Source organism: Macadamia integrifolia, chromosome 14, assembly GCF_013358625.1.
Source record: "Macadamia integrifolia cultivar HAES 741 chromosome 14, SCU_Mint_v3, whole genome shotgun sequence".
Taxonomy (NCBI): domain Eukaryota; kingdom Viridiplantae; phylum Streptophyta; class Magnoliopsida; order Proteales; family Proteaceae; genus Macadamia; species Macadamia integrifolia.
Window position 1 is genome coordinate 5,487,987 of NC_056570.1, and position 27,678 is coordinate 5,515,664.

A 27,678-nucleotide genomic window follows, 5' to 3' on the forward strand; every position below is an offset into this window, starting at 1 on the left:
CCAAATGGACAAAAAATCAAACTTCTTACCAATAAGATTAATTGTGGCAAGCTTTTAGTCCAAGTCCTCTGCTGGAAATACTTGGCTGAGAAAATCCTGGAAATGGCCCAAGTAGACTTTGGGATTTACAGCTGAGACTGACCAAGAATCGAACAGCAATGATTTATAAGTGAGCTCGAAGCACTTCTTCATATCGTATCCCTGAAGGATATCTATAATACCAAAAAATAGAATAACATTACAACAGTCCATTGCAGGTATTCCATGAGATGATGGTATATTTCTCTTCACATTCCTAGGAATTCAGAAAGCACATGCTCGAATTGTCACCTGAGCTTGACACTAGACCTGCAAAAAAGGAAACAAAAAAAAAAAAAAATATATATATATATAGATATATTGGAGGAATCACAGAACTAGGCATCATGGATGCTTCATTGCTGTACAATTATGAAAATGGCATCGAGTACCCAAAAAATGACACTGAACAGTATAAAATTTATTTAAATATGCCTCTTTGGCATGATTTATCTGTATTCTAATTGATTTTGATTTATAAAATGATGTCACTTTGATATATCTCCTTAAACCTATTATGAAATATCATTCTCTTAGAAGTATCATGTTGAGAGAGAGAGAGAGAGAGAGAGAGTTAGAAGAACAAAACACAGGAAATTACTGTAAAATTTTGTTAAAACAAAAATTAACATTTTCAGAAAAGCTTCACAGAGATTGACGAACAAGTGAGTCAACAGGACATTAGGTGACCAACCTAGAGATTAACCCAGAGTTTTTCAAATGTAATGGGGAAGAACAGAGTAGTTGTAGACACGCTTATTTACCACAGGAAAATGTAAAATCCAGTGGTTAAAGTGGCAGAAACCTATCTCATACATCACCCATCTTTTTCATATCTTTTTTCCACTTTTCTTGGAAACCATCTTTTTCAAGCTGCTAACAAAGTCAAGATGTCCAATGGGCAGGTGGTCCATCACCAATCCATATTTTGATTCTTTGCAATCAAGAAATGGTGGATAGATCACAAAAAGCACCTCCGGGGGACCCGGTCTCAGCTGTCTTGCAGATGCTCTCCCCAATTCTTATTTCATTTTTTAAGGCATATTTTATTTTGAAGGAAGCTTTCCTGCACCGCGGGTGCAGGAAAACTACAGCCATCAATGGCCATAAATGTCTGGCCCCTCTATTTGTGAATGGTCAATAATACCCTCCCACTGTTCCCCTATACCCTAAGAACACCATCCGAACCCATCGATCAAGGGATTCTCCCTTGACGGTGGGTGTGGGAAAAAACTGACCTTTTATTCTGGGGGGCTCCTATAGATGGCTGGCCCTGGGGTCCTCTAAACATTTCCGAATCTCATTTTATTTATGTACTACAGAGAAATGATGCAGATGGCTTTGGGTTAACAACAAATATGACTCCAAATAGAGTTGAATAGCAGAACAAGATTTGCATACCAGACTCAATCTAGTTGGGAAAAGTCTTAGTTGACTTGGAAAACCTCTAAATGAAGCCTACTCTTATTGGATGGTCCAGACCTACCTCAAAATTAGGACCTATGTTTTATAGAACTACTAGTATTACATCCACAAGATTATTGTTGCTCAAATACCGGTCCTTCCTAGAAAAGAATGCACAGTTCTTCAAAGGAAAACAGGAGGCCTTTACCCAGTCGCCCGTTTAGAATTGTCATCAAGAGCAAACTCTTGCTCTACATGTCTGCATGAAGAGTCTTGGGCAATGAACTGAAGTTACCGAGACTTTTGCTCTCTAAATCTCCATATATGACACAAAAATTGCCAACTAAATCTCATTCAAGGGTCCAGATGATGCAGATACGGCTGCCCTTTCTTGGTTGGACCAGCATGACCGGCTTTGGAAGCCAAGAGCCAAGAAGAACCGGTCCAGCCAAGGGTTTTGGTCCAACAAGGGTTGGAAATAAAATTAGTAGTTTACTTAGTATTTTATTTCATGTTTTTATTTTCCAGACTTGAACGTAGGAGTAGGATTTACTTCCTTGCTTTGGTTTCCTTTTTATAGTTGTTTCCTAGTTTAGGCTAGTTTCCATTTCAATTAAGTTTCTAATTTCATGTTCCTATTTTCCTATATATTGGTTGTAATCGATTGAAGATTTAGAGAAAGTGATTTTGATTATTGAATGAACGTGTTGAGTGTGATTCTCCTTTTTCCCCCTCTACTCTGATCTCCCCTCTCTTCCCTAGGGTTCTCCATCACCAGATTTATCCAGAAAAACATGAATGGTTCAAATATGGAGAAACGTTGCTCACATAAACATTAACCCTTCCCCACTAAAAGAAAAAGATAGTCTTGGTCTTTTGATTTTGTTTGGTATAGCCTCCAGTCACAAATGGGAAGTTTATTTTTTTTGTACCATATACTATCTCTAGTGCCTACTTTCTCCTATTATATATAAAATACTAGCTTGGTGTATGCATTTAACAATTAATTTGCATATATGAGTACTTCATAGTGTACTAAAGACTGTCTTGTGTGTCCAGTTTCTCATATCAATAAAGCATGTCTTTGCGGAGAGGGGGGGAATGGTAGTCAAAATGTCAAACATGACTGCAAGTTGAAAATAGTTGGATCAACCAAACATTTATATTAGTTAATTGGTGTTATGCATCTAATGAGTATACAATTTATTCATATTGTACTAAAGATTGGTCATTGTACATCTAAGGCCCTCATGGTAGTTAATCATCGGAATGTAGTTAAGTTTTTAGGAATGAATCTCGATTTTGAAAGTTTTGTTTAAAATGGTCTTCATTTTCTTAAACTATTAATCCTTTGATACAGGATAGTCAGAAACCACTACTACCTGAAACACCAAAAATATTCAACACGAACAATCAACGTTTTCTCACCAAAGATTAGAATTTCAGGCAACTACCGAAAAAAAAAAATTGTAGATAAGGCTAAAACCACCACCAAATATTCACAAGTTTCAAAATCTGGTTTAATGACTAACAAACTTATGAATGAAGTATACTCCCTCAAAGTTTGTAGCAGGTCAGGGATATCTAGGCTTAAAAATAAGCCAGGCAGGTTTGATTTTTAGAAATAGAATTAAATTTGATAACATCCAATTCAAGCAATCATGGTTACTTGCTCATGTTCTCCAATCATGTTCTCAGTCAAGTAAAACAGAATCTGTTCTCAGATTTGCACTATGAACAAAACAAATAGATATTACCATTCTTCTTTTCATATAACGATGAATTCCAGCCAAAGACAACCCAATCAATTTGGAATAGCAAAACTCAACCAGTAAAAAAATATAATAGCAGAAGAGAGAGAAACTTAGAATACTGCAAATAATCTTTAATGTAATAGAATACTATTCCAACAGATTCAGTATTAAAAAGTTCAATAACACAACCAATATATTTCCATCCTCAATATGAAACATTCTTTTAATCAGAGGCTAAGAACAGCAAATTTCTTTGCTGATTAGCTGGGCAAAAGAGGGGCAGAGGTACGCAATTTTTGCATGTGGGGGCCTGTCACAATGGTGTAGTCATGTAGTGTTTGGGCCTGTTTGCAAGGTTACTTTTGCTGATGTATCTTATTCTTGTGTAGTTACTTTTCTGAGTTATGTTATTTATCAAAAGGAAAAAATTACAACCAATATTGATAACACCCGTAAGAACATTTTACAGGTTTTGTTCAGGCTGATTTACATGATCAAATAGAAAACTTGAAGTCAAAAACTTTGATATTAATGTATGCTGCTTCTCCAACACCAATTTTAAAATCACAGTGGAAGATTCAGGTAATATCTGCATGATTTGGGATCTGGTAGCATGATGCACTATTATTATTATTGTTATATGATAAAAATCAACCAATATGCATTGTCGTAAGAAGTAGGGAGAATTACGGGATTACCCACTCTTGAGTTTCCTTTTACAAAATTATCCATTTCATGTTTTAGTTAACAGAAATACCCAAAATCAGGTTTGGGTTTACAAAACTACCCAAAACAGTAACCTTCACCCAATTAATGATATAATTTTCCATTTTTACCCCCAATAATCGCCCACCTCCCCCTTCTCCGATCACCCTTCCCTGTAACCACCATGCCAAACCCCCCTGCATGTCTCCATGCTACCCGATTTCTTAGCCGCTAGCCATTGTCTTGCGCATCATCACCAGTCGTCACCAACACCAGCCAGCCCTACGCAGTGCCACCTCTGCCCCTGCGCATCGCACATATCATGGGAATCTCTCAATCTTCACTTCTTTCTTCGTTCTTCTTTCTTCTTTCTTCTTTCTTCTTTCTTCTTTCTTAAATATAAGGGTTCAGCTTAATGCCCCTCCGAATTTGAAGATCTTTGGAAAAAGAAACCTCGGCAACAACATATGGAGCTGTTTCAGAAAAGTGTTCAGATTATGGACAACTGAGACATCGACGAACTCTGAGCGAAATTCGACAGCGGACTTCTTTACATCATAATGCCCAAAATAATCACTCCAGTACTCTAACCCCGAGTCAATACAATACCAACACCGGCACTGAGTAAGAAACCGGGAACTGAGTCGAAGCCCAAGTCCCACCTAAATTAACTGCTGAAGCACCACCGATTCAAAACCTTGAGACCAAATCCCACCTGAAATAGCTCTTCAAAAACCACCGAGTCATAAACCTTAGACCATAACTTTTTCTTTTGTTTTTTTTTTTTTTTTCCCTTCATTTCTAATTTCATTAAATCTTGCAGAACCCTCTCCCAAGACGTCAGTGAAGCCAGCGCTCAAAACCCCTTGAGCGAACTCACAAGAGTCTCCACAGCTACACCCATAGTGCCGAAAATCGATGCAGAAATTACCGGAGTAATGGTGCGGCCATGGATCCCTTCGATGATCTCTCTCACCTAGGTCATGGATGTGGGATTGCCGGAGGGTTGGGCGGGGGATTTGCAGGGAAGGGTCATCGAAGAAAGGGGAAGTGGAGGGAAGTTGGGGGTAAAAATGGTAAAATCAAATATTGGTTGAGTGGTGTTACTGTTCTGGGTAGTGTTGTAAACCCAAACAGTAATTGGGTAGTTTGGTAATGAGAAACCCACGTGGGTAATCAAGTAGTTAGTTTTCCCTAAGAAGTAACAATACCCTGATTATGATGAGTTGGTGGAGGAAACAATAGAATGATAAATGATAGATCCACTGCAAGAATACAGAATTGCCCAACATCAAATTAAATATTTCAAGCTTGGAAAATATATATGGGATGAGGCATAAAGGACAAAGATGGATGTTTACCATATTTTTTTTTTCTTGGTGCTAATGGGTTTCTAGGCCTGACTAGTCCCGCCGGCCAAACTAACCCCACACCGGGTCATACCAGGGTTGAATAAGAACCATTCAACTTTCACTGAAAGCAATGAAGAGCACTAAACAAGGTTCATGGTATCGGGTTTTGACCAGGTTTCGACCCCTGAGGAGACCAAAATTTTGGTCAAAACCTGGGAAATTTCGAGGATACTATGGAATTTGTCCCGGTATGGTGGAAACTTAGGTTTCGACCCCCAAACAGTGTTTTTTTTTCTCCTGATTTTTGGTGTACATCTTATTTTAAACATTTCTAACACATTCACATCATTAATTTCATAAAAAAACACATAAAGTCTTACTTGTGTGGTAAACCAAAAGTTTGATAATCATTACATTGTATGGTGAACCAAAGGTTCGATAATCATTACGCTGACTTGTTGAATTAAATTCTAAAACTATACTATATAATGACTATATATAGTCTACAATCTACATCAAAACATAAGACATAATCCAAATGATCCAAAATAAATAAAAATATTACATCATCAACAGTTATCTATCAACACTCAACAGTAGTGAGTAGTGACTCAATTACTCAACACTCAAAAGTAGTGACTCAATAATTCCAAGTAGAGTGTCTAGGCGGTTCTAGTCCACGATCTGCGTACCACTGCAGATGTCATAGCTGCTCCTCTGAATGCACCACATACAAGTCTGATGGGGACATCAAGACATATAGCCGAAGGAAGAAGAAGACCCAACCTTCTTTGTGGTTGGAGGATTAGGAGGAAGAAAAAAAAAAAGAAAAGCAAGGCTCGGTCCATCCTTCCTAGCGTTGGATCGAGTCCTCTCCTTCCATTCTTTGCCAAGATTGTGTGGCCCCCACCAAATCTGATATGTTAGTAGTTTTATTTCCTAGGATTTTGTTTATTTAGGTCATTGAGTTAAGTAGGAAACTAAATAACATTCCTATTTGTTTTTCTTAGAAAGCTTCTTTATTTCTAAGATTATGTTCCTAGATTAGCCTTTTTCTTTTTAGTAATTATCCTATTATTTATGTAAGGCCATTGGCCACAATGAGAATTAATGAATGAATGAAGAATATTGAAGGAAAAACAGCCCCAAACCCCCCCCCCACGATTTCTCTTTCTCTCCCCTCTCCCTCTTCTCATCTCTCTCTCACGGCTCTCTCTCTCTCATCCTCTGTCTCTCGGTTACTGCTCCTGCTGTATCCACTATTTGTGAGTTGTTGAAAGCTCCATCACCCACACAAGCTCCATCGACAACAACAAGGATCACTACACAGCAAGCTGGATTTTCTTCATCAACCAAGGTTGGACTGCAACTCTTAATTTTGGAAGACTTCAACTTCTTCTTTACTCCTCAGACCAGGACAACAACAAGGTAACTAATTAAACTAAACCCCTCCCATCTCCATATATCCCTGTTACATATTGCAACCCATTAACATTGAAACTAACCTATGCCGTTTTGCTTATGTCTATTTTTACCCATTGTTTTAAGACGTTTCGTCACTATTATGTTTCCAAAACCTTTGCTGATTTTTCTATTTTAGTTGGCTGCTAGAGGACATTGATTGTTTGCATATCCTATTTGGTGTTTGGATTGATTTGTGCTGAACCTAACATTCGTATGACGTTTGTTCTCTTCCCCATGTCCCCACTTGAAACTTAAGTAAGAGTTTATGTGTTTTACTGCCTAGATTATTATTGCTTTTTGCTATTTATTAGTCTCATTCTATTTTGCATGCTTAATCTTGTTTGCTGAGTTTCTTTTGTCCTATTTACCCAAGTCCCTTCAATTAACCCTACCTAGTTAGTTAATCTTGTAGGAGACCTAGTCACCTAGGAACCCCCTACATCATCTTGGTATCAAAGCATGGTTTTGTCTAGGTTTAGGGTAATTAGGTACTGCTGTCCCTTGTTACATGTCTTACCTTTTGAGGTCTAGTCTCCGTCACCATCTTTCCATGGTTGAGTCTGAGCTAAGAGAGCGATACCATAGATTAGAGGACACCCTTTTCTTTCTTAAGTTAGCGGGACCGAATAGCATTGGACGTTATTCCCTCCAAAAGCATATACTTGAGAGGGAGATTTTTTACCTCAAGATTGAGAGGGCTAACTACCTGTCTCAATTGGAGACTCTGAGTAGACCTTGAGTCTTTGGTGGCAACCGTACCTTTGGCTGCCCATCTCCTTATGTCCACTCGTAGTGGTAGAGCATACCAGGATATGTCTGACCCCCTTAGCACCACCACCCACTCTAAGCAACTGGCTGAATTCATGAAAGCCGTTCAAGCCATACAAGAGACAAGCTGTCCATCTCCAAGCCCTTACCGATAAGTTGGCTGCCCTAGAGACAAGTGCCCAAAATCCTGATGGACGGCATCACCGTAACACAATTGGCATTTAACCCAAGGGCAGAGGCCCTAACCCTGAGGAAGTAAACGAAACTAACCAGACTGATGGTTATGACCAGATAGGGGATAACTTCCAATGCCTAAGGCGTGGTAGGGATCAGGGTAGCGGTCGAGGCCCACCGCCAAGACGCCAAACCCAATATAGAGATGATGAGGGCTATGAGCACCATGATAGGGGCTTCGATGTCAGACGAATGATTAAGGTAGATGCCCCTACCTACGATGGTCAGATTGATGCTAGGATCCTTCTGGATTGGATCAAGCAAATGGATAGGTACTTCGATTTCAATGATATGCCAGAGGAAGTCCACTACCGATTTGTTAAGTTCAAGCTTATTGGAGTTGCCCAGGACTTCTGGACAGACCTAGAGTACCAGGAGGACCACCTAGGACTTGAGCCAATCACCACCTGGGTAGAGATGCAAGAGCGGCTCAAGAGGAAACTTTTGCCTGTCACTTATAGGCTCCAATTGTTGAATGCATAGTTTTTAAGGCGGTAAGGCGATGGAAGCGTTTGAGGGTCTTTCGGAGCGCCTTAGTGATAAGGCGGTCATAAAGTGTCGCCTTATCGACTAAAGTGTTCCTATGTAATTTTTTTTATAAAACCAATGTATTTGGCTCAAATCTTAGTTGAATCCTATTACTTATATGTTAAATAAATATTAAAGGTTCATATTCATACCAATGTAAGATATTCATCAAGAAAACAAATCAATAAAGTGAATAAACTAAGTTCATCTTCATCAATCATCAATCATCAATCATATCAACATATAATATAAATACATAATTATGAAACAAAATTATAAATATAAAGAAAAGAAGACATAAAAAATATAAGTATTTATTATACTTACCTCTATGATGCCAAAATGAGTGCCTAAGACCTAAGGTCATCCACTATATTTCTACTCCTGTCAAAGAAGAATGAAGCTCACCGTTGCCGGAGCAAAATGGTCGCATGGATTAGTGGTTCTTTCTTGTTCCTTGATTCCTTCTCAAAGCCCTTTCTTAAAACCCTTGACAAAATCCAAACCCTGTTTGTGAATTGTGTTTTTGTTTTGTTTGTTTTGGTTATTTTTGGTGGAGTAAAGCTGATCCATACATCTCAAGTGTTAACAAAACCATACACCTACCAATAAAAAATCTATATTTAGAATCTTCATCAAGTAATTTTAAATGTGTTTAAAAAAAAAAAAAAAACTCATAAGGCGCCACTTCAATAAGGCGGAGCACTGCCTTACCATCTCTAGACCGCATCAACGCCTTAAAAACTATGGTTGAATGAGATGAATACCCTGAAACAAGGGAAGTTGACTGTGACCGAATACATGAGCAAGTTCAATGAATTGAAAATTAGAAGCCGTATTCGGGAGGATGTTGAGCAGACACTATCCAGATTCCTTACCGGGCTCAACTCCGAAATTCAGTCTCGTATGGCACCCCACCTGGTGCGAGACGTTCCATAGGCCTTCAGGATAGCCCTTGAGGTGGAATCCTCCATGAGAACTTATTCTCAGAGGAAGAGCTTCCAAGCTGGGGAGTCCCAATTTAGAAAATCACCCCAAGGCTCAACTGGATTCCCAAAACCCCCTACTGCACCACAACGTCAATTTGACAACAAGGGTAAAGGAATTTTGGGAGAAGCACCCAAGAGTAGTGGGCAACAATAGTGCTTCAAGTGTCGTGGGTTTGGTCACTTCTCTAGAGTGTTCCAATGGGAATCTTTATGTAGGAGAACAGACCCCTGAAGAAGGTGACCAAGAGGGTTTTCAGGACTATGAGTATGAGGACCATAGACCAGATGAGACCATATCTGATGAGGACACCGAGGAGGCCGGTGACCTCAAGCTCGGCATTGTGCGTTGCATGGTCTCACAACCTAAGAGTAGCGATGATTGGCGACGAACTAATATTTTCATCACTTACACAAGTCATCAGGCAAGAACTGCCGCGTCGTCATAGACAGCGGGAGTTGCATGAATGTGGTCGCTAAGAGCGTTGTTTCTCGAATGGGCCTCAAACCTGAACCCCACCCCAAGCCTTACAAGGTTGCCTGGGTTGATCAGTCCACCATTCTCGTTAATCTGAGGTGTTTAGTTCCCCTACACTTTGCAGGATATGAGGATCGAGTGTGGTGTGATGTCCTAGAGATGGATGTTGCCCACATCATTCTAGGTAGACCCTGGTTATATGACCGGGAAGTCTAACATCTATGTCTTTGAGTTCAAAGGGAAGAAGATCAGACTGACCCCCAGTGCCCCTAGGGAAGTTAGGGTTCCAGAACACAAGGGAAGTACATCCAAACAAACCCCCACCAAAACACTCAACATTTTAAATCAACAACAATTTGAAGGAGAGTGTCACGAGTCAGGGGTGATTTATGCTCTAGTTGTCGTACAGAGAAATACCGATAGGTCACGCTTATTCACTGAGGCTCCTAGAGAAGTGCAACCCTTGTTGAGGAAATTCGAGAGGTTATTCCTTGAGGAACTACCTGATGAGTTACCGCCTATGCGTGACATCCAGCACGCTATTGACTTAGTTCCAGGATCCTCTCTCCCAAACTTACCCCATTACCGAATGAATCCCAAAGAACACGCCGAACTCAAACGGCAAGTGGATGAACTGTTGCAGAAGGGATTCATTAGGGAAAGCCTTAGCCCGTGTGCTGTACCTGCCTTACTCACGCCAAAGAAAGATGGCACCTGGCGTATGTGTGTTGATAGTAGGGCCATCAATAAGATTACCATCAAGTATAGGTTCCTATCCCTAGACTTGATGACATGTTAGATATGATGGCCAACTCTTTGATCTTTTCGAAGATTAATCTCAAGAGCGGGTACCACCAGATTAGGGTTAGGCCTGGAGATGAGTGGAAGACAGCCTTCAAGACGAAGGATGGCCTCTTTGAGTGGTTAGTCATGCCTTTTGGCTTGTCAAATGCACCTAGCACCTAGCACCTTTATGAGGATAATGAATCAAGTGCTTCAACCATTCATTGGCAAGTTCCTTGTGGTTTACTTTGATGACATCCTCATCTATAATAAGACCCTGTCTTCCCACTTGGATCACTTACAGAAGGTTTTTCATGTGCTCTTACAAGAGAAACTCTATGTCAACCTCAAGAAGTGCACCTTCATGAGTGATCAAGTCATCTTCCTGGGATTTGTTATGTCAGCTCGGGAGTATCTGCTGACCCTGAGAAAGTGAGAGCGATTGTAGAGTGGCCTGAGCCAACTAACATTTAAAAGGTACGAAGCTTTCATGGTTTAGCCACTTTCTACAGAAGATTCATCTACCGGTTTAGTTCCATTATGTCTCCTATCACCGATTGCATGAAAAAGGAGTTTCAATGGACTAAGAGTGCTACGAAGGCCTTTAATGAGATTAAAAAGCTTATGACTGAAGCTCCAGTCCTGCGCCTCCCAGATTTCTCTAAGGTCTTCGAAGTGAATTGTGATGCATCTGGTATTGGGATAGGTGGTGTCCTAGGACAAGAGGGCCACCCTATTGCCTATTTTAGTGAGAAGCTTAATGAAGCTAGGCAAAGATATTCCACATACGACAAGGAATTCTATGCGGTTGTCCAATCATTGCGCTATTGGCGACATTACCTTTCACCACAAGAATTCGTGCTATTCTCTGACCACCAAGCTCTGAGATACCTGAGTGACCAAAAAAAACTTAACCAGAGGCATGCCAAGTGGGTTGAGTTTCTCCAAGAGTACACTTTTGTACTCAAGCACAGACCTGGTGTCGAGAATACTGCTGCAGATGCACTAAGCCGAGTGAACATATTCCTCATTTGCACCAATGCTAGGAGTCGAGCTAGTGTGCTACTCCAGGCAATGAGTGTAGAGGTTGTAGGGTTCGAGCGAGTCAAGGACCAATACCCCACCTGTCCAGATTTTAGTGAGCCGTTCAATTCCTTGAGTGAAGGCAACCCAGTCAACCGCTCGGCCTACCTACTTAGGGAGGGCTTTCTTTTTAAAGGAAGCAAGTTGTGCATTCCCAAGACTTCACTCCGAGATTTCCTGATCTGGGAATTGCATGCTGGGAGAGTCACTGGCCACTTCGGTCGCGATAAGACCATCACCCTCGTTGAGGATCGACTCTTTTGGCCAGGACTGAAGAGGGATGTTGCTAGAGTTGTGAATCAGTGCAGGACATGCCAGACCGCCAAACAACAAAAGCAAAACACGGGTTTGTACACTCCCCTACCCGTTCCCCATTCCCCTTGGCAGGACCTTAGCATGGACTTCATGCTTAGTCCACCAAGAACTTCGAGAGGCCATGATTTTGTTTATGTGGTTGTTGACCGCTTCTCAAAGATGGCCCATTTCATCCCATGCTCTAAGACCTCCGATGCATCCATAGTAGCCAAACTTTTCTTTAATGAGGTTGTCAAGTACCATGGGTTACCCCTCACCATAGTGTCCGATAGGGATTTTAAGTTCACCAGTCATTTTTTAAGGACCCTATGGCGGATGATGGGCACGAACCTCCGTTTCTCCTCCGCTTTCCACCCGCAGACCGATGGCTAGACCGAGGTTGTCAATAGGAGCTTAGGGAATTTATTGCGTTGCCTGATAGGAGAACACCTTAACAGTTGGGATCCAGTCCTTAGCAGGCTGAGTTTGCATATAATAGTTCTAAGAACCGTACCACTGGTCTGTCCCCCTTTGAGATCTGTTCAGGATACCAGCCTCGAGCACCCATAAACCTTATCCCAGTCGTGTCTAGTTCTAGGACCTCCCAGTCAGCCGAATCTTTTGCTCAGCATATACATGATTTGCATGCAGGTATAAGGAGACAGATAGCACTGAGCAATGAGTAATACAAATCGAAGGCAGATGTGTATAGAAGGCTACAAGAGTTTCAAGAGGGCGATATGGTGATGGTAAGAATCAAGCCGCAACGTTTTGTTAGGGGAAAAGCGAGCAAGCTACATGCTCGTAGCATAGGTCCATTCAAGGTACTCAAAAGGATAAGTGCCAATGCGTATGTTCTTGATCTACCAGCTAGCATGGAGATCAGCAATATTTTCAATGTTGAAGACCCAGTCCCATACCATGGTACCTCTACCTTTACCCCTTTCTATCCTGATGACCTTGAAGACTTCCCTTTCAACATTGATGAGACTTCTGAGCCAAGCCAACCACTTCCCCCCACCTCATTACCACCTGTGCCTAAGGTCACGAGAAGAACTGAAGAAGTTGAGGAAATCCTTGATGAGAGGATTATGTCCACACACACTGGAGGTTCTAGAGAGTTCTTGGTCAAGTGGCATGGACGTCCGGAAATTGACAACACCTGGATCACAATTCAAGAAGTCCAACAACTCAACCCAGACCTACTTGAGTATTACATGAGCTTTAATTCACCGGAGGTGAATTCTTCCAAGCTAGGGAGAGTTGATGGGGACATCAAGACGTACAGCAGAAGGAAGAAGAAGACCCAACCTTCTTTGTGGTTGGAGGATTAGGAGGAAGAAAAAAAGAAAGAAAAGGAAGGCTCGGTCCAGCCTTCCCAGCATTAGATCGAGTCCTCTCCTTTCTTTCCTTGCCAAGATTGTGTGGCCCCACCAAATCTGATATGTTAGTAGTTTTATTTCCTAGGATTTTGTTTATTTAGGTCATTGAGTTAAGTAGGAAACTAAATAACATTCCTATTTTTTTTTTTTTAGGAAGCTTCTTTATTTCTGAGACTATGTTCCTAGATTAGCCTTTTTCATTTTAGTAATTGTCCTATTATTTATGTAAGGTCATTGGCCACAATGAGAATTAATGAATGAATGAAGAATATTGAAGGCAAAACAGCCCCAAACCCCCCCACGATTTCTCTTTCTCTCCCCTCTCCCTCTTCTCATCTCTCTCTCACGGCTCTCTCTCTCTCATCCTCTGTCTCTCAGTTACTGCTCCTGCTATATCCACTATTCGTGAGCTGTTGAAAGCTCCATCACCCACATAAGCTCCATCGGCAACAACAAGGATCACTACACAGCAAGCTGGATTTTCTTCATCAACCAAGGTTGGACTGCAACTCTTAATTTTGGAGGACTTCGACTTCTTCTTTACTCCTCAAACCAGGACAGAAACAAGGTAACTAATTAAACTAAACCCCTCCCACCTCCATATATCCCTGTTACATGTTGCAGCCCATTAACATTGAAACCAACCTATACCCTTTTGCTTATGTCTATTTTTACCCATTGTTTTAAGACGTTTCGTCACTGTTATGTTTCCAAAACCTTTACTGATTTTTCTATTTTAGTTAGCTGCTAGAGGACATTAATTGCTTGCATATCCTATTTGGTGTTTGGATTGATTTGTGCTGAACCTAACATTCGTATGACGTTTGTTCCCTTCCCCATGTCCCCACTTGAAGCTTAAGTAAGAGTTTGTGTTTTTCCGCCTAGATTATTATTGCTTTTTGCTACTTTGTTTATTAGTCTCATTCTATTTTGCATGCTTAATCTTGTTTGCTGAGTTTCTTTTGTTCTATCTACCCAAGTCCCTTGAGTTAACCCTACCTAGTTAGTTAATCTTGTAGGAGACCTAGTTACCTAGGAACCCCCTACATCAAAGTCCCATGACATGTTTTGGGCCCAATTGTTTTGGTAGTTCATCACTGCCCATCTATAAGATGCATCATCAACATTAGCTAGGTATCCCAGCCTAGGGAGTGGCCCAATCATAGATCATAGTGATAGGATGTGGATGTGGCATGCAAGGTTGGGATGGATATCCAAAGAGTCAACAAAAGATGACCCACCCCCTGAACTACCCTCCTATCCGAATGAAGTTAAAGATCCACCCTATTGTCCATACCCACCACTATATCCAAATGAACCAGTGCTCTCGAAGGATGGCACACATGGTTTGGGGAGATGAGATTTACCTTTTTTGTCCAAGCTCCCTTCCTTAGGTTGATTTGGTATGAATGTGCAAGATCCGAGCTTAGAATGAAGATTTAATAGCACAAAGGCAAAATCTTAAGTGTTTTCCCAAGTTTCCCACTTCATAGAGAAGAAATAAGGGGAAAGGGTCAAAATTTTGAAATAAAAAGACTTGGTTTCCCATTTAAGAAGGTTATATAAAGGTTGACCCATTTGGTCCAATTGAAAATTCCCACATTTAGAGGAAAATTCCCATATTTCGAGGAAAATTCCCACATTTTGGTCGAAATGTGGGAATTTTGATCGATACTAGTCGAAACCAGTGACTTTTAAAAGTCACATGGTATTTGGTATCGGAATCCTGGGATACCGTGGAAACATGGGAAATTTCGATGGTATCGGTGAAAACCTTGAACCATGGCACTAAACACCCCCATGTGAGTGGCCCCAAGGAGGTAAAAAGAGTCGAACTCAGAACTACACGCTTTCTGAGGTGAAGGTCCCTTGCTAACTCCGCTACCCCCTTGGGGTTAATGTTTACCATATTCATCTGGGAAATATCGGGAGAAAAATTACAGGTTGTTTAGAACTCAGAAGCCATGCCTTTGCTTGAAAAAAGGATGGAGCAATTTTTTTCAATAAAAGAAAGGTAAGTGAAATTCTATTAATAATCACAAAACAGCAGCATTTTTCCTCTAGCCCACCAAAGGCCCTTTACAAAAAAAGGGCAAAAAAGTACTGCAGCCCTATGTCACAACCCGCCCAACAAAGGCTCACTGGCCTAGCTCACCAGCCCATGGGCTTGGCCATTGGGCTAAGAAAGGTTAAGTTTCTAGAACTTTCTATCAAAGTGTAAGAAGTCTATTTCCTTGTAGAGAAGTCCTTTGTTAGACCTTTCTACCATTGTGGGGGGGGGTCTAAATAAACTTCTAGAAACAAGGAAGGGTCTAGAGGTTATTTGTACATAGCTAAGAGAATATGAGAATTCTAGAGTTCTCCACTAAGGAGGTGGGAAGTTTCTAGTCTCCTTGGCTAAAACATTCCTAACCATTGAATGGAGGACAAGTGTAAGCATCTTAGGCATTTTTTATAACTTGGGTGTCCTTTTTATTTGGCCAAGGCACCAAGCAAGTGAGTATCCAAGCATTGTACTCAAAGATCTCAAGTGTAATAAAAGTTCATTCACTCAAACTCTCTTGTGTTCACTACTGCTCTTCCAAAGTCCCTTAAGGAGCATAGTAAGACTGACTTAGTGCTAGTGAGAGTGCTAAGTAATGTAGAACTACAATCACAAGTGATCTTAATCCCAGACAGGATCTGAAATTTTGGCTAAATAGAGAAGATGTCCTCCAATAGGCTTGGTTCTAGCTCTCAAGCACTCTCTCACAGCAAATAAATAAAAGAAAAATAAGAAAATAAAAAGAGAATTCGATGGAGGGTTGATAAGGGGGAAGAAGAAGGTTAGGTTTGTTGGTGTATGATGTCTTGTATTCCGTCGCAGTTTAATCCAGGGAGTACTGGTGCAGCACCTAGACAAGCAAGACGGCGGTCTCGCTAGCCGGTTAGCGGGCCGTGGGGGTTGCAAGGGGGGCAGGAGGCCCCCTACATAACAGGGGGTGTAGGGGGGTGCAGCCCCCCGCTCGAATTTTTTATTTGAGGGCAATTGTGTACTTTTCAGATTAGAGTTTTTTCGCTACATATTTGTAGCGAGGGTTTATTTCTCTGTAAGGCAGAGCAATACTGAGAGGTGTGAGGACGAGCGTTGTAACCCTATTCTCCATTGATAGTGAAGCAGGATCTCATCTCACCGGGGACGTAGGCAACCTTGCCGAACCTCGTAAAATCCGTGTGCATTGTTTGTTTTGTTTTTCTATTATCTTCTGCATCGTTTTAGGGTTGCGTTTCTACAAGGTTTTAGGCATCTCACCCCTCGAGTTTAGGCATCTCACAGCACTGCATCTCACAGTTTTTCAGCAAAAAAGCCTTCTTTTTTTTCATTCAATCGTGAGCCGTAGATCAGCCTTCTTCCTTTATTTATAAACTTTAATTGATTACAAAATTGGATCCTTCCTTGCATGGAAAGGAAAGAAATCCCCTTACAACTGGATATTATCCTATTTGGAAACTAATTACAAATTAAATCAAATCCCTCCCTTTTACAAAGATAGAAACCCTATAAATTAGAATTCCTACTTTCTAAAGGTAAAAGCTAAATTAGAAACTAGCTAAATAATATCTTCCTAACTATTAGAAGGAAATATGAAAATGGAAACTACATCAATCAAAAACTTCCTAAAATCTTTCAACCTAACTCCTCCATGCAAGCTGGCCATGGGGGCCACGAATCAAGAGGGAATTTTCTTCAAGCCTTCTCCACATTACGAGCTAGCAGTGAGACCCACATTAGTTACTATTCACATAAACAGTAACTCGTGAACAGTAAAAAAATTTCTGAAGTTGATTCTCAGCCCTCTTCTTCTCAGGCTTTGATCTGCGACACTAAGTGCCGGCACGATTACTTAGAAAGGTCTAAGGTTGTGACAGTTGTGGTATCAGAGCTTTATTTGTGAGGGAGCCAAGCTTGTGGGATAGGCATCTTGTCTAACGTTTCGTACGTGCACGACATAGCAACAGGTGAACAAAACCGTGGAAGGGAGACCAACCCCAACACATAGAAGCAAAGGAAGAGCAAAGTAAAATCCATTGACGTTGGTGCTGTTATGGAGCTTTGCTTAGCTCGAGTGGAGCTAGCAATGGCCGAGGTGAGAAGCGCCTCGATTTTGTAGAGCAAAGTGGGGAGGAGCTCGAAGGCCACGGTGTGGAGCTTAAGGAGGAGCTTGCTTTTTTTTTTCGGTATATCTACAACTAGGGAACTGCCCAAGTGGACTTTACTCACACACACTAGAGGGGGAGGGGGAATTAAAGAAGGAGCTTGTTGGCCAAATGGGGAAGCTTAAGAAGTCCCTGTAAGGTGCTCTCAACACCATAGCACATATTAAAAAGAAGGAATTTGCCACCTTTAAAGCTCAAGTATGGTAGGCATTGGCAAAGATAGGAGCTTGCGTTGAAGGTATATGAGGATTGGGTTATGTGTAGGAGGGCAATGGCAAGGGGAGCCACTACCTCTCATGAGGTGAAAGCGCAAGCCATTTGATGGAAAGAGAGACGCACCGGAAGTTGACAACATTCTATGGCATATGGAGAGATATTTCAAGGTGATGGCACTCAATGACAAAGCAACAAAGGTATGGACTTCTACTCTCCACCTCACTGATATCGCGACTCTATAGTGGCGTAGGAGACATGCTGATATTGAAAAAGGCATGTGCACCATAGACACTTGGGATAGCTTCAAGAAAGAATTGAAAAAACAGTTTTATCCTGAGAATGCCTCATTCTTGGCTAGGAAAAACATAAAAGGCTCAAACATACTAGGTCTATTCGGGATCACGTAAAGAAGTTTACCACACTAGCGCTCGATGTCCCAAGTATGACCGACAAGGAATTGTTGTTCAACTTCATGGATGGTCTACAAAGCTAGGCTACACAAGAATTGCAACGCCATGGCATACAAGATCTTGCTTCAACCATAACAGCGGCAGTGTCTTTGACGGAGTTCCAAAGAGAAGACAATCCAAGAAAGGGTAATGGTGGAAATGGTGGGGGAGACAATGGTCTAGAAACTCACCATCCCAAAGAAGGCACCAAGAAACCATCTTCAAGTGAGGAGGGTAAGCCCAGGCATGATAAGAAGGATAAGTTCACGCTCAAAGACGAGTTTTTCTTGTGTGATGGCCACATTGGGCTAGGGACTGCCCCAAGAGGAAAGCTCTCAATGCCCTACTGAAGGAAAAGGGTCAAGAAGAAGAGCCACTTTGCATGGGGTCCCTTATGCAGCTAGGTGCCATCATGGCCAAAACAGCAGTTGAGGCCTCTAACCCTTAGAAGGGGCTGATGTACATGGAAGTGTACATCAAAGGGAAGCCCACACAAGCAATGGTGGACACGGGAGCCACACACAACTTTGTCTCAATGGAGGAGGCAAAGAAACTTGGAATAAGGGTGTCCAAGAAGGAAGCATGGCTCAAGGCTATCAACTCCCAAGCTCGTCCCATACATGGTGTCACTCGAGGAGTTAAGATGAGCATCGCGATGTGGAAAGGCACTGTGGATTTATCAATAGTGTCTATGGACGATTATCAATTGGTGCTTGGCATAGAGTTCCTTAGAAGGGTCAAGGCCATACCCATGCCATTCATCAACACAGTTTGCATCATGGATGATGGAGCTCCATATATAGTTCCAACAATGCAAGGGACCAAAAAAGGTGCAAAGCTCTTGATAGCCATGCGGCTCAAGAGAGAGGGTAAGAAGTGCGAAGAAACCCATCTTATCGCATCGCTCAGAGCTAAGGAAGGAGGCCTTATACCAAGGCATATTAAGAAGATCCCTGAAGGATTCAAGAGCATCAAAACCATAAAGAAGAGGAAGAAGCGAGCCAGAAAAGGGAGGCAATCAACCAACTTTGTAGGAGATTCAAGTTGTGATAGGCATTATTACTTCTTGCAAAAGGGAGGTTGAGCACATAATTGCCGATTGGGTCATTCGACAAAGAGGATTCCCTCCTTGTAGGGAGTATTTAGTCAAGTGGAAGGGGCTATTGAGAGCAAGGCGAGCTGGGAGTCGGTTAACTATCTAAGGCAATTCATGAAGACTATACATGTTGCAAATATAGGTGGGGGAGAGTGTCACAACCTGCCCAACAAAGGCTCATTAGCCCATGGACTTGGGCCATTGGGCTAAGAAAGGTTAAGTTTCTAGAGCTTTCTATCACAGTATAAGAAGTCTAGATACTTGTAGAGAAGTCCTTTATCTAGACCCCTCTACCATTGTGTGGAGGAATCTAAATAGACTTCTGGAGAAACTTCTAGAAGCAAGGAAGGATCTAGAGGTTATTTGTACATAGCTAAGAGAATATAAGAATTCTAGAATTCTCCATTAAGAAGGTGGGAAGTTTCTAATCTCCTTGGCTAAAATATTCCTAACCATTGGATGGGGGACAGGTGTAAGCATCCTAGGCATTCTTTATAATTTGGGGTGCCTATAAATAGAGGTGGCATTTTTATTTGGCCAAGGCACCCAGCAAGTGAGTATCCAAGCATTGCACTCAAAGCTCTTAATTGTAATACAAGTTCATTCACTCAAACTCTCTTGTGTTCACTACTTCTCTTTCCAAGTCCCTTAAGGAGCATAGTACGGGTGACTTAGTGCTAGTGAGAATGCTAAGTGCCGGAGCGGTTACTTAGAAAGGTCTAAGGCCGTGACACCTAGCTTAAAAACCCAAACCTACTTACTTAAAAAATTCTGCAGCATAGTCCATAAACAATAAGTATTCACCCCCTGAATTTGGCACAGTAGAAGATTCAACATCACAGAAAATTGCATGGCCTTTATGTGATGGACTAAATTCCTTGGTAACTTCCACTTGGACAAAATCTCTGAAGTAGTATGTATTCTTACAACCAACTACTCTTCAAGCACCATTTAGATGAACATAAAATGAACACACCAGAAATAGTTAAAAGAAACATCCTACTAGAAAACTATAAAGAATTGGAACGAGAATATGAACCTCCAAGTTCAAATTCCACCTAAAACACTGGTAAATGATTCAAACTAGTATTCGCTCCACAGTTTTACACCGTTCCGATATTTTCAACAATAAGTTAAAAAGATCATTCCCAACTGCATAATTTTGTCTTGTTCAAACCAACTGGTTAAGCTTTACAATGGTATGAAAAGAAAGATGCTCAGATACTATACAACTTAATTCACCAAGTTTTATCTCACTTGCTTCGGTTCTGCTACACAATTCCTATTCAAAAATTACAATCCACTAAAGGACATATCTGCTGTTAATTATGAGTACTCTCACCACTTCAACCCAAGTCATTTTCAGCCATCCTTTTTCCCTTTTTTTACACCATCAATTTGTGCCATATCACTCCTCTGTTGTGCATTATTGATCTTCATTGCACATTACCAAAACATAGCATTTGACTCTCCCTCATCTTGTCACTCCATTGAAGGATCTACCTGCGGTTAACTTGCACGGACTTTGACTTCTCTCACCATTTCAACCCAAAGTCATTTTTTGGCCTTTCCTCTATCCTTATAACACTGCCAATTTGCAGCATAATTCTTCTCAATGATGCATTCATTCATCTTTAATGCACATAGACAAATCATCTCAATCGACTTTGCTCGTCTTGTCCCTTATAGGCCATGTTTGTTTGACAGAGAAAAGTGGAAAAGGAACAAAAGGGGTGAGAAATTGGTACTTGTTCCAACGTTTGAAGTATCGGTCGATACCGATACGATATACTATTTTAAAATGCAGTGTATCCTAACGTATCAATACGATGAACCGATACTTAGATACGTTATTATACGTACCTACGAAACCCATTTCACATTTAAAATAAAGCATGTTCTTCTTGCTGGCGGTACTTAAGTTTCCAAAAATTTAAAGCACAAATACACAATTGATCTCCCTTTAATTTCTTGGACTAGGGGCTTTGAATCGTTCATAGAAAAAAAAAAAAAAAAAAAAGGATTCAAAATCTACAATCAAACTGATGTTTAAAGGATTGAAGCATAAAAATCATACATTGAAGCTAAACATAGCACAAGTTAAGAAAATTTGAATTTTTTCCGCAAATCTTTGTTATACTTCTATTTTTTGCTATGTTCGAGTAGATTTAGGTACAACAAACTAAAACATTGCATCAAGCATGTTTCCATTGTGGGTTTTCAATCAACATTGCTGGCACCTACACTAGAAGCTGGAGCCATAGAAGGAAGTTTGTGTTTCAAAAGCTTAGTCTTCTCTAACTGCAAATTAAACATGAATAAGCAATATGTCCATGCCATCACAATAGCAAAAACTACTTCCATGTTACCATGTAATAGACATTTTCCATTGTCAGACCAAGAAGGCAACGTTATTGCCTCATGTTTCTTACACAGCTCATTCCAGAAGAAAAAGAAGAGCAACTAAGACGCATAAATGAAAAATAAAATTTTCTAATCCAATATTTTGTTTCTGACAATGGCATTTATAATACACAGATTTCTGTTTTTTCTTTCGGTTTTTGCCTCTTGCTTTCGCTTAGAGGTATTACCACACCAGTTAATTCACGCAACCCAACTCCCAAAAAACATAAAATTTTGAAAAGCTGCAAATTCCTGCAATTCTGATCAAAATTCCATCTGAGTGTATCAATCTAAAGATACTTTGCAAGGAAACGAGGAAGATCAAAGCAACTTTACAGCTCTAACAAATGTGGGTTTATCAAACCCCAAAGATTTAAACGTCAAAATTTAAAGCGCCTTGAGAAGTGTAAAAGTAAATGGAAGAAAAGAGGACAACCCCATTTGAGGAATTTGATCGAAAATCTGTGGGCAGCCATACCTGTCAGCCCTCCTTCTGATTCGGGATCGCCTGAAAGGATCCACGTTGTCGCCATATGAAGAACATTCTCGCGCCAAATATAGTCACTTTCTCTGCTAAAAAAATGAAGAGTTAGTTCGATTAAGAAAGTCGCAGGTCTCCATTTACCATAAAATAAGGGATTTGAAGATCTCTCTCTCTAAACAAAAAATAAAAAGAAAATCTCTCCCGCTCTCTCTCTCTCTCTCTCTCTAACTAAATAGTTATAAAGTGGTGGCTCTCTCTCTCTAAATAGTTATAACGTGGTGGCTCATCAATGTTCCAATCAATTTTTGATGGACTTGGATCTTTGGATCTTTACTGGTACTGTGCCTAGTGCCTACCTTGTCAGTAGCGCCATGAAGTATCCAATGTATTGTATAAATATTGGTATCTATTGCCGTATATTAACTGATACCAACATTGTTACAGTATGTATTAAGTTACGGGTGAAAATTTGACCCTAACAATCTGAACCCGTCCTGGGCCCAAGCAGGGTTAGGGCCAAGTTTTTTGACCCTGAGGGCAGGTTAGGGTTGAAAAACCCCCTGTTAGGTTATTCAACCCGGCCCAACCAGACCTAATCTGGCCCAAAATTTAACTTTACATCTTTTTGATAGAAATTAAGACTCCAACAGGCATTTTATTTTTCTATAATTTTTTAATATATGAGACATGAATGGTCAATTAGGACCAGGTTGGGTTGGTATGAACCCGACAAGGTTGGGTTGAGCTTGAGTTGAATTTTGAGGACCTAGGATTGGGTTAGGGTTTTAAGAAACCCAGCCCTGTTTCACCCCTATATTTAGTCATATCGAATCCATATCAGCAGAAATTAAAATGAATATTCTATTTTTTCATCAATACTCTTGATCCATATCTGGTGCTGGTGATACCGAAGTAGCTGATATGATACCAATACCTTCACCCATGTATGTAACAATAAAAAAGAGAGAAACTAACAAGAAGTAATAAAAGAATCAGCGAAACTCCACTAAACGAAACCTTGTTCTAATTAAAATATTGTGGCATTTGCTTTATCGAAATAAATTCTAGTTCTAGAATGCATTCTGAAATGAGATTCTTTTCCATTTATCACTGATGGAGGCTCAAAATTAATCAAAACTTGAACATGGCTTGTAACATTCTGGTGTATGGAATATAGAAAAGATCATCTCCATTTCCATCTCCATCTCCATCTCCATCTCCATCTCCCAGTTTGGGGAAGAGAGACTGGTTTTTAATCTCGACCTGAGGTCTAATGAATACCCTAAAGCCCAAACCAAGGCTTAAAACCTAAGAATTGAGATCCAGATTGATCCGGGCCAATTTCGATCCCATCGGTGAAGAACCAGTCAAATCAGCCCAGAGTTGCTCTAAACCTAGATTTTGGAATGTGATCAGCTTCCAAATCTTTGTTTAATACGACGTGTTTAACATGGTTCAGATTCGAACGGGACAGTAAAAAAATACAGTTAAACATTACTGAGAAAAAAAATTGCAAATTCTTTACAAGTCTGCATGACATAGAGAGGCAAAAAGATGCCCACTAACCTCCTGTTTGAGTATGTCGGGTCCTCCCAACCGTTGGATCCTCACTGTCACTCATTGCAGAGGATTTAAGTCCCCTCTTCTATGAACCCAATTCCTCCCTCTAAGAGAGGAAATATTTCAAGTAGCGTAATCACTGCCCAACAAACCACATAGAAAAAGGCAGCATCAAAGCTGAAAAGGGGGCCTGGGGAACCCCTAAACAGAATAGACTTCAATATAAAACTAGAATTCTTTCATTTTTTGGTGTGCAGTGGTAAAACCAAAGACCAGAGCACTTGTACAAGGTCACAACTCTTGATAACTCTTCCCAAGATACCTCTAAAAGCAAAGAATACAATTTATGATTCATGAATAAGCAACAAGTTCATTTTCTGTAAACTTTTCCAGTGGCTTCAATTTCAAAATAACTAATAATGTGGAACATCAAAATATCAGTTACCATTGGATTAAATATTAAAAAAAAAAAAAAAAAAAAAAAAAAAGAAAAAGAAAAAGAAAAGAAAAGAGAACAGGCCTAGAGAGTCATGGAGCAACTTCAAGCCTTGGTTCAAAGCAAAAACCAGTGAAGAGCTGAAGTGGGAACCTCTTTGTCACAGGGCACTTCTGTGACCACTTCCATTGCTTCTGGTTCATATCAAACACAAGAAGAGCTGGTGCTCCATAACTCTGGATATAAATGAGATCATCAGTTCCGCTACTAGTAAAGACATCATCAAACTCCCCAAATCCTTGAAAGAACTTGTGGGGCATCCTTGAAACCTCTTGCCACTCTTTTCCATTGAGAGTCCAAATGCCGATCCCCTTTATTATGTCTGGTCGGTCTGGTTTCCCGATCCCACCTACCATCACCAACTTATCCTTAAGGTTCATCAGGCGGCCACAGGTGAGAGAGCAGGGCACAAGAATACGCTCTAGCATACCATGGGGAGATCGGCTAGAGAGATCATACATAATCAGGCCATGACGGTCAAGCCAACCCATGCCACCTCCAGTTGAGTAAATCAAGAAATACAGAACCCCATCACAGATCACACTCTCATCGCCTCCTCTCCACCCCATCAAAACGTCTCTAGCAGAAGTCACCCATGTCATTGTTTCTGAGTCGTAAACATCGATAGAAATATCCCACTGTAAGAAATTACCAGGAACCTGCTTGGATTTTGCAATCGCAACAATGTAACTGTGAGTCACCCTGTTAACTGAGATTGCAAGAGCACTGTAGTCGGAATGTTTCAAATCCGAAGGCTCATCAAGCCTCTTATAATCTTTCGTAATAGGGTTACAGACAAATAGCTGGCTTTTACTCTCATTGTCCATGAAGCAGATCAACCCACAAGAAGAAGCAATGAACCAGTTAGACGTCTCAATGCGGGGGAGCTCCAAACCATACCATTTCCGGAGGACTGGATCATAGGCATACCCTATTGGTTCATCAGAGCTGGTAAACATGAAGTACCACGGTTTCTGGGTTAAAACATTTAACCTTCTGGAATTCACAATCTCATTCCATCTTTTACACACACAACCTGCTCTAAAGATGCTTGCAATAGGGAGATAGGCAAGGATTCGTTCCAATAAGTCATCAGGAAGAATAAAATCTATGGAAACCACTGGGTTTACATTATTGCCGTCATCGCTGATTTCTGAGAATGACTCAAACTCTGAAATATCTGTAAATCTCTGCCCAATGTCATCAAAGCAGTCAGTGATCCATGATGTTTCCCCCTCCATGATCAACAATAGTGGAGATACCCTGAACAAAAGGATGAAAAATGAAAAGGTAAAGAAAACACCAATGTCTCCTACAAAAAACAAAACAAAGTTATCCAGATTTTAGCACAACCAATAAGTTATCTCAGACCAGAAAAATTTAAGACATAAGCATTACACCAAACTCATATCACCTTGAAGGCAGAGAACCCCCCTCAAGACTGATATCAACTTCAGATAGTATTTGATGAAATGGGGAAAAAAACAGTAAAAAAGCTAAAGTAACAAGGGGAAGAAACACCATTTAAGAGCCTTGACAAATTGTTTCTTCCATAGTTTACTGAAATTCTTCAACCTGAACCAAAATAACATTCAAGCAAAATCTCAAGTGAAAAGATTTCCCGAGGCCTACTGCCATTGATGACCATAATTTTACCTTAACAATGCAGAATCGAGTAGTTTGGCTAAGGCTTAGTCCAGTTGAGTTGAGATCTAAGAACTGGATAACAGGAAAACTATCAACAAATGAGAACCCCCCCACCCCCCCCAAAAAAAAGAAAAAATTTGTAGATATAACTTTAAAAAAGCCTCATTTCAGAGCTAGTGAATGATTAATAAACCCAGCCACCTGCAAATAATTCATGTTATGCTGACCTGGGAGGAGTGTTGTCAAGAAAAAGATACTCAGATGAGGAAAAAAAAATAAAAAATAGAACCCGAGAGAAGAATTCAGAACTTAAAATGCAGAATCAGTAAAACAGAAGCTCAGGTTGCAGACTAGAATCTCCAGACATTACAAAATGAATATATGCCTTTGAGAAGAAACAAAAGAATCTTCATCTAGGATAAAGAAAAACAGTAGATCAGATTTATTTATTTATTATTATTTTTTTTTTTTCTGGTTAAATTTCCATAACATTAAAAGAAAGTAATACAAAGAGATCTAATTGAAAAGGCAATAATAGAACCAACTAAAGGATTAAAGAACAAAGGCCGTAACTCTTATCTAAAATCTAAACTCAATTCAAAGCCCCTAATTTAAGAACGACCAAGGGAAGAAGAAAATATCAACAACTTAACCCATATCACAAACAAATGAGCCAGACAAAGAAACATTAGGCATATAATTTTTTTTGCATATACAGGTAATAGAGAGATAGATTACCCAACCTTGGACTACAATAATGGAAAAAACGACCTCTATTTCATCAATAATAACATGAAACAAACCCTAAAAGCATTTCTCAGAGAGAAAAATCAGTTAGGGCACAGGAACAAGGAAACCCATCTCCAGAAAATTGGGAAAAACACCAACTTATCATAAGAAACGAAGACAGAATAATGGGAAACCCATTATATTACTAACTGATTAATAAAGGGAATCAAAATAATTCAATGAAAAACCAGAAAATAAGGGGGAAAGTGAAGATGAACACACCTTGCAGGAGAAACAGCACTACTACCCACAATCTTTCTTTCCTTATACTGATCAAATGGGGTCTTTCAAAATATTTTATCAACAACCCACCAGATTTAGCCAAGAAGAATAGAAAACAGGGTGTATTACAAAGAACCCAGTGACTGTTTTCTGAAAAATATCAAAACGGACATGGAAATGAGATGGGAAGCTCTACATTTATCCTTAAAACGTAGAGACTCAAGCGCAGATAAAGCCACAATGATCCATTTGTTTAGGCTTTTCTTAAAGAACGAGATGACATGTATGGTTTTTATCCCAATGCAACAAAACGACAGGCGATGAGGCGAGGAATAGAAATGGAAGCGGCTCTTTTATAGGGTTGTTTAGAGAGAGAGAGGTGCGTTTTAGTATTGTGTTAGAGACAAAAGACTCTTGGAAGAGCTTGCTTGTTTGTGGGGCATGAGGTGTTATTTGCTTTTTTAGTGAAAGAACCATTTGGGTTTTTGGCCGCACTCAAAAGGAAAGGATCAAAGGAAATATAATACTGTCTTTTGTTCATGTTCTTCCCAGTTTCTATTCACCAATCACCCTTCAATTACAAATAATAAGAATAAGGAAAAGGGTAAATGCTGTCTTGCTCATCACCCCATTTCTGTTGCTCTCACTTCTCTTCCCTTCGTTCCATCACTCCCATCTTTTTCTCTTGTCTTTTCTCCTCTCCTTTTTTTTTTTTCTTTTTTTCTTTTTTTTCTTTTTTTCTTTTTTTCTCCACCCACCTCTCTCTCTCTAGACTAGAAGTTTTTCCTTGTACTCTTTCTTTTCTGGCTTTTTGTGCAAGGTTTCA

General features: G+C 40.3%; 1 protein-coding gene and 1 long non-coding RNA gene across 3 annotated transcripts; both read right to left on the reverse strand.

Annotated features, from left to right (window-relative positions):
* Positions 1–7: 7 nt before the first annotated feature.
* On the reverse strand, positions 8–27,622 carry LOC122061485. The gene is made up of 3 exons (XR_006134658.1): positions 27,611–27,622; positions 22,133–22,362; positions 8–348 (listed from the first exon to the last, which is right to left on the reverse strand). It is a non-coding gene; the product is annotated as an uncharacterized LOC122061485 (long non-coding RNA).
* Positions 23,912–27,351, reverse strand: LOC122061484 (F-box/kelch-repeat protein At3g61590-like). 2 transcript variants are annotated; one of them, XM_042624752.1, is made up of 2 exons: positions 26,853–27,351; positions 23,912–25,506 (listed from the first exon to the last, which is right to left on the reverse strand). In XM_042624752.1, the coding sequence occupies exon 2, from the start codon at positions 25,433–25,435 to the stop codon at positions 24,227–24,229; it is 1,209 nt and encodes a 402-aa protein (XP_042480686.1). In that variant the 5' UTR covers positions 25,436–25,506; positions 26,853–27,351; the 3' UTR covers positions 23,912–24,226. The 2 variants fall into 2 exon arrangements, with proteins under 2 accessions (XP_042480686.1, XP_042480685.1); XM_042624751.1 differs by having other exon boundaries at positions 23,912–25,457; positions 26,853–27,349.
* Positions 27,623–27,678: the final 56 nt, after the last annotated feature.

Coding starts and splice junctions, on each gene's coding strand:
- LOC122061484 (XM_042624752.1), bottom strand. CDS start 25,435: ATGGAGGGGGAAACATCATGGATCACTGACTGCTTTGATGACATTGGG.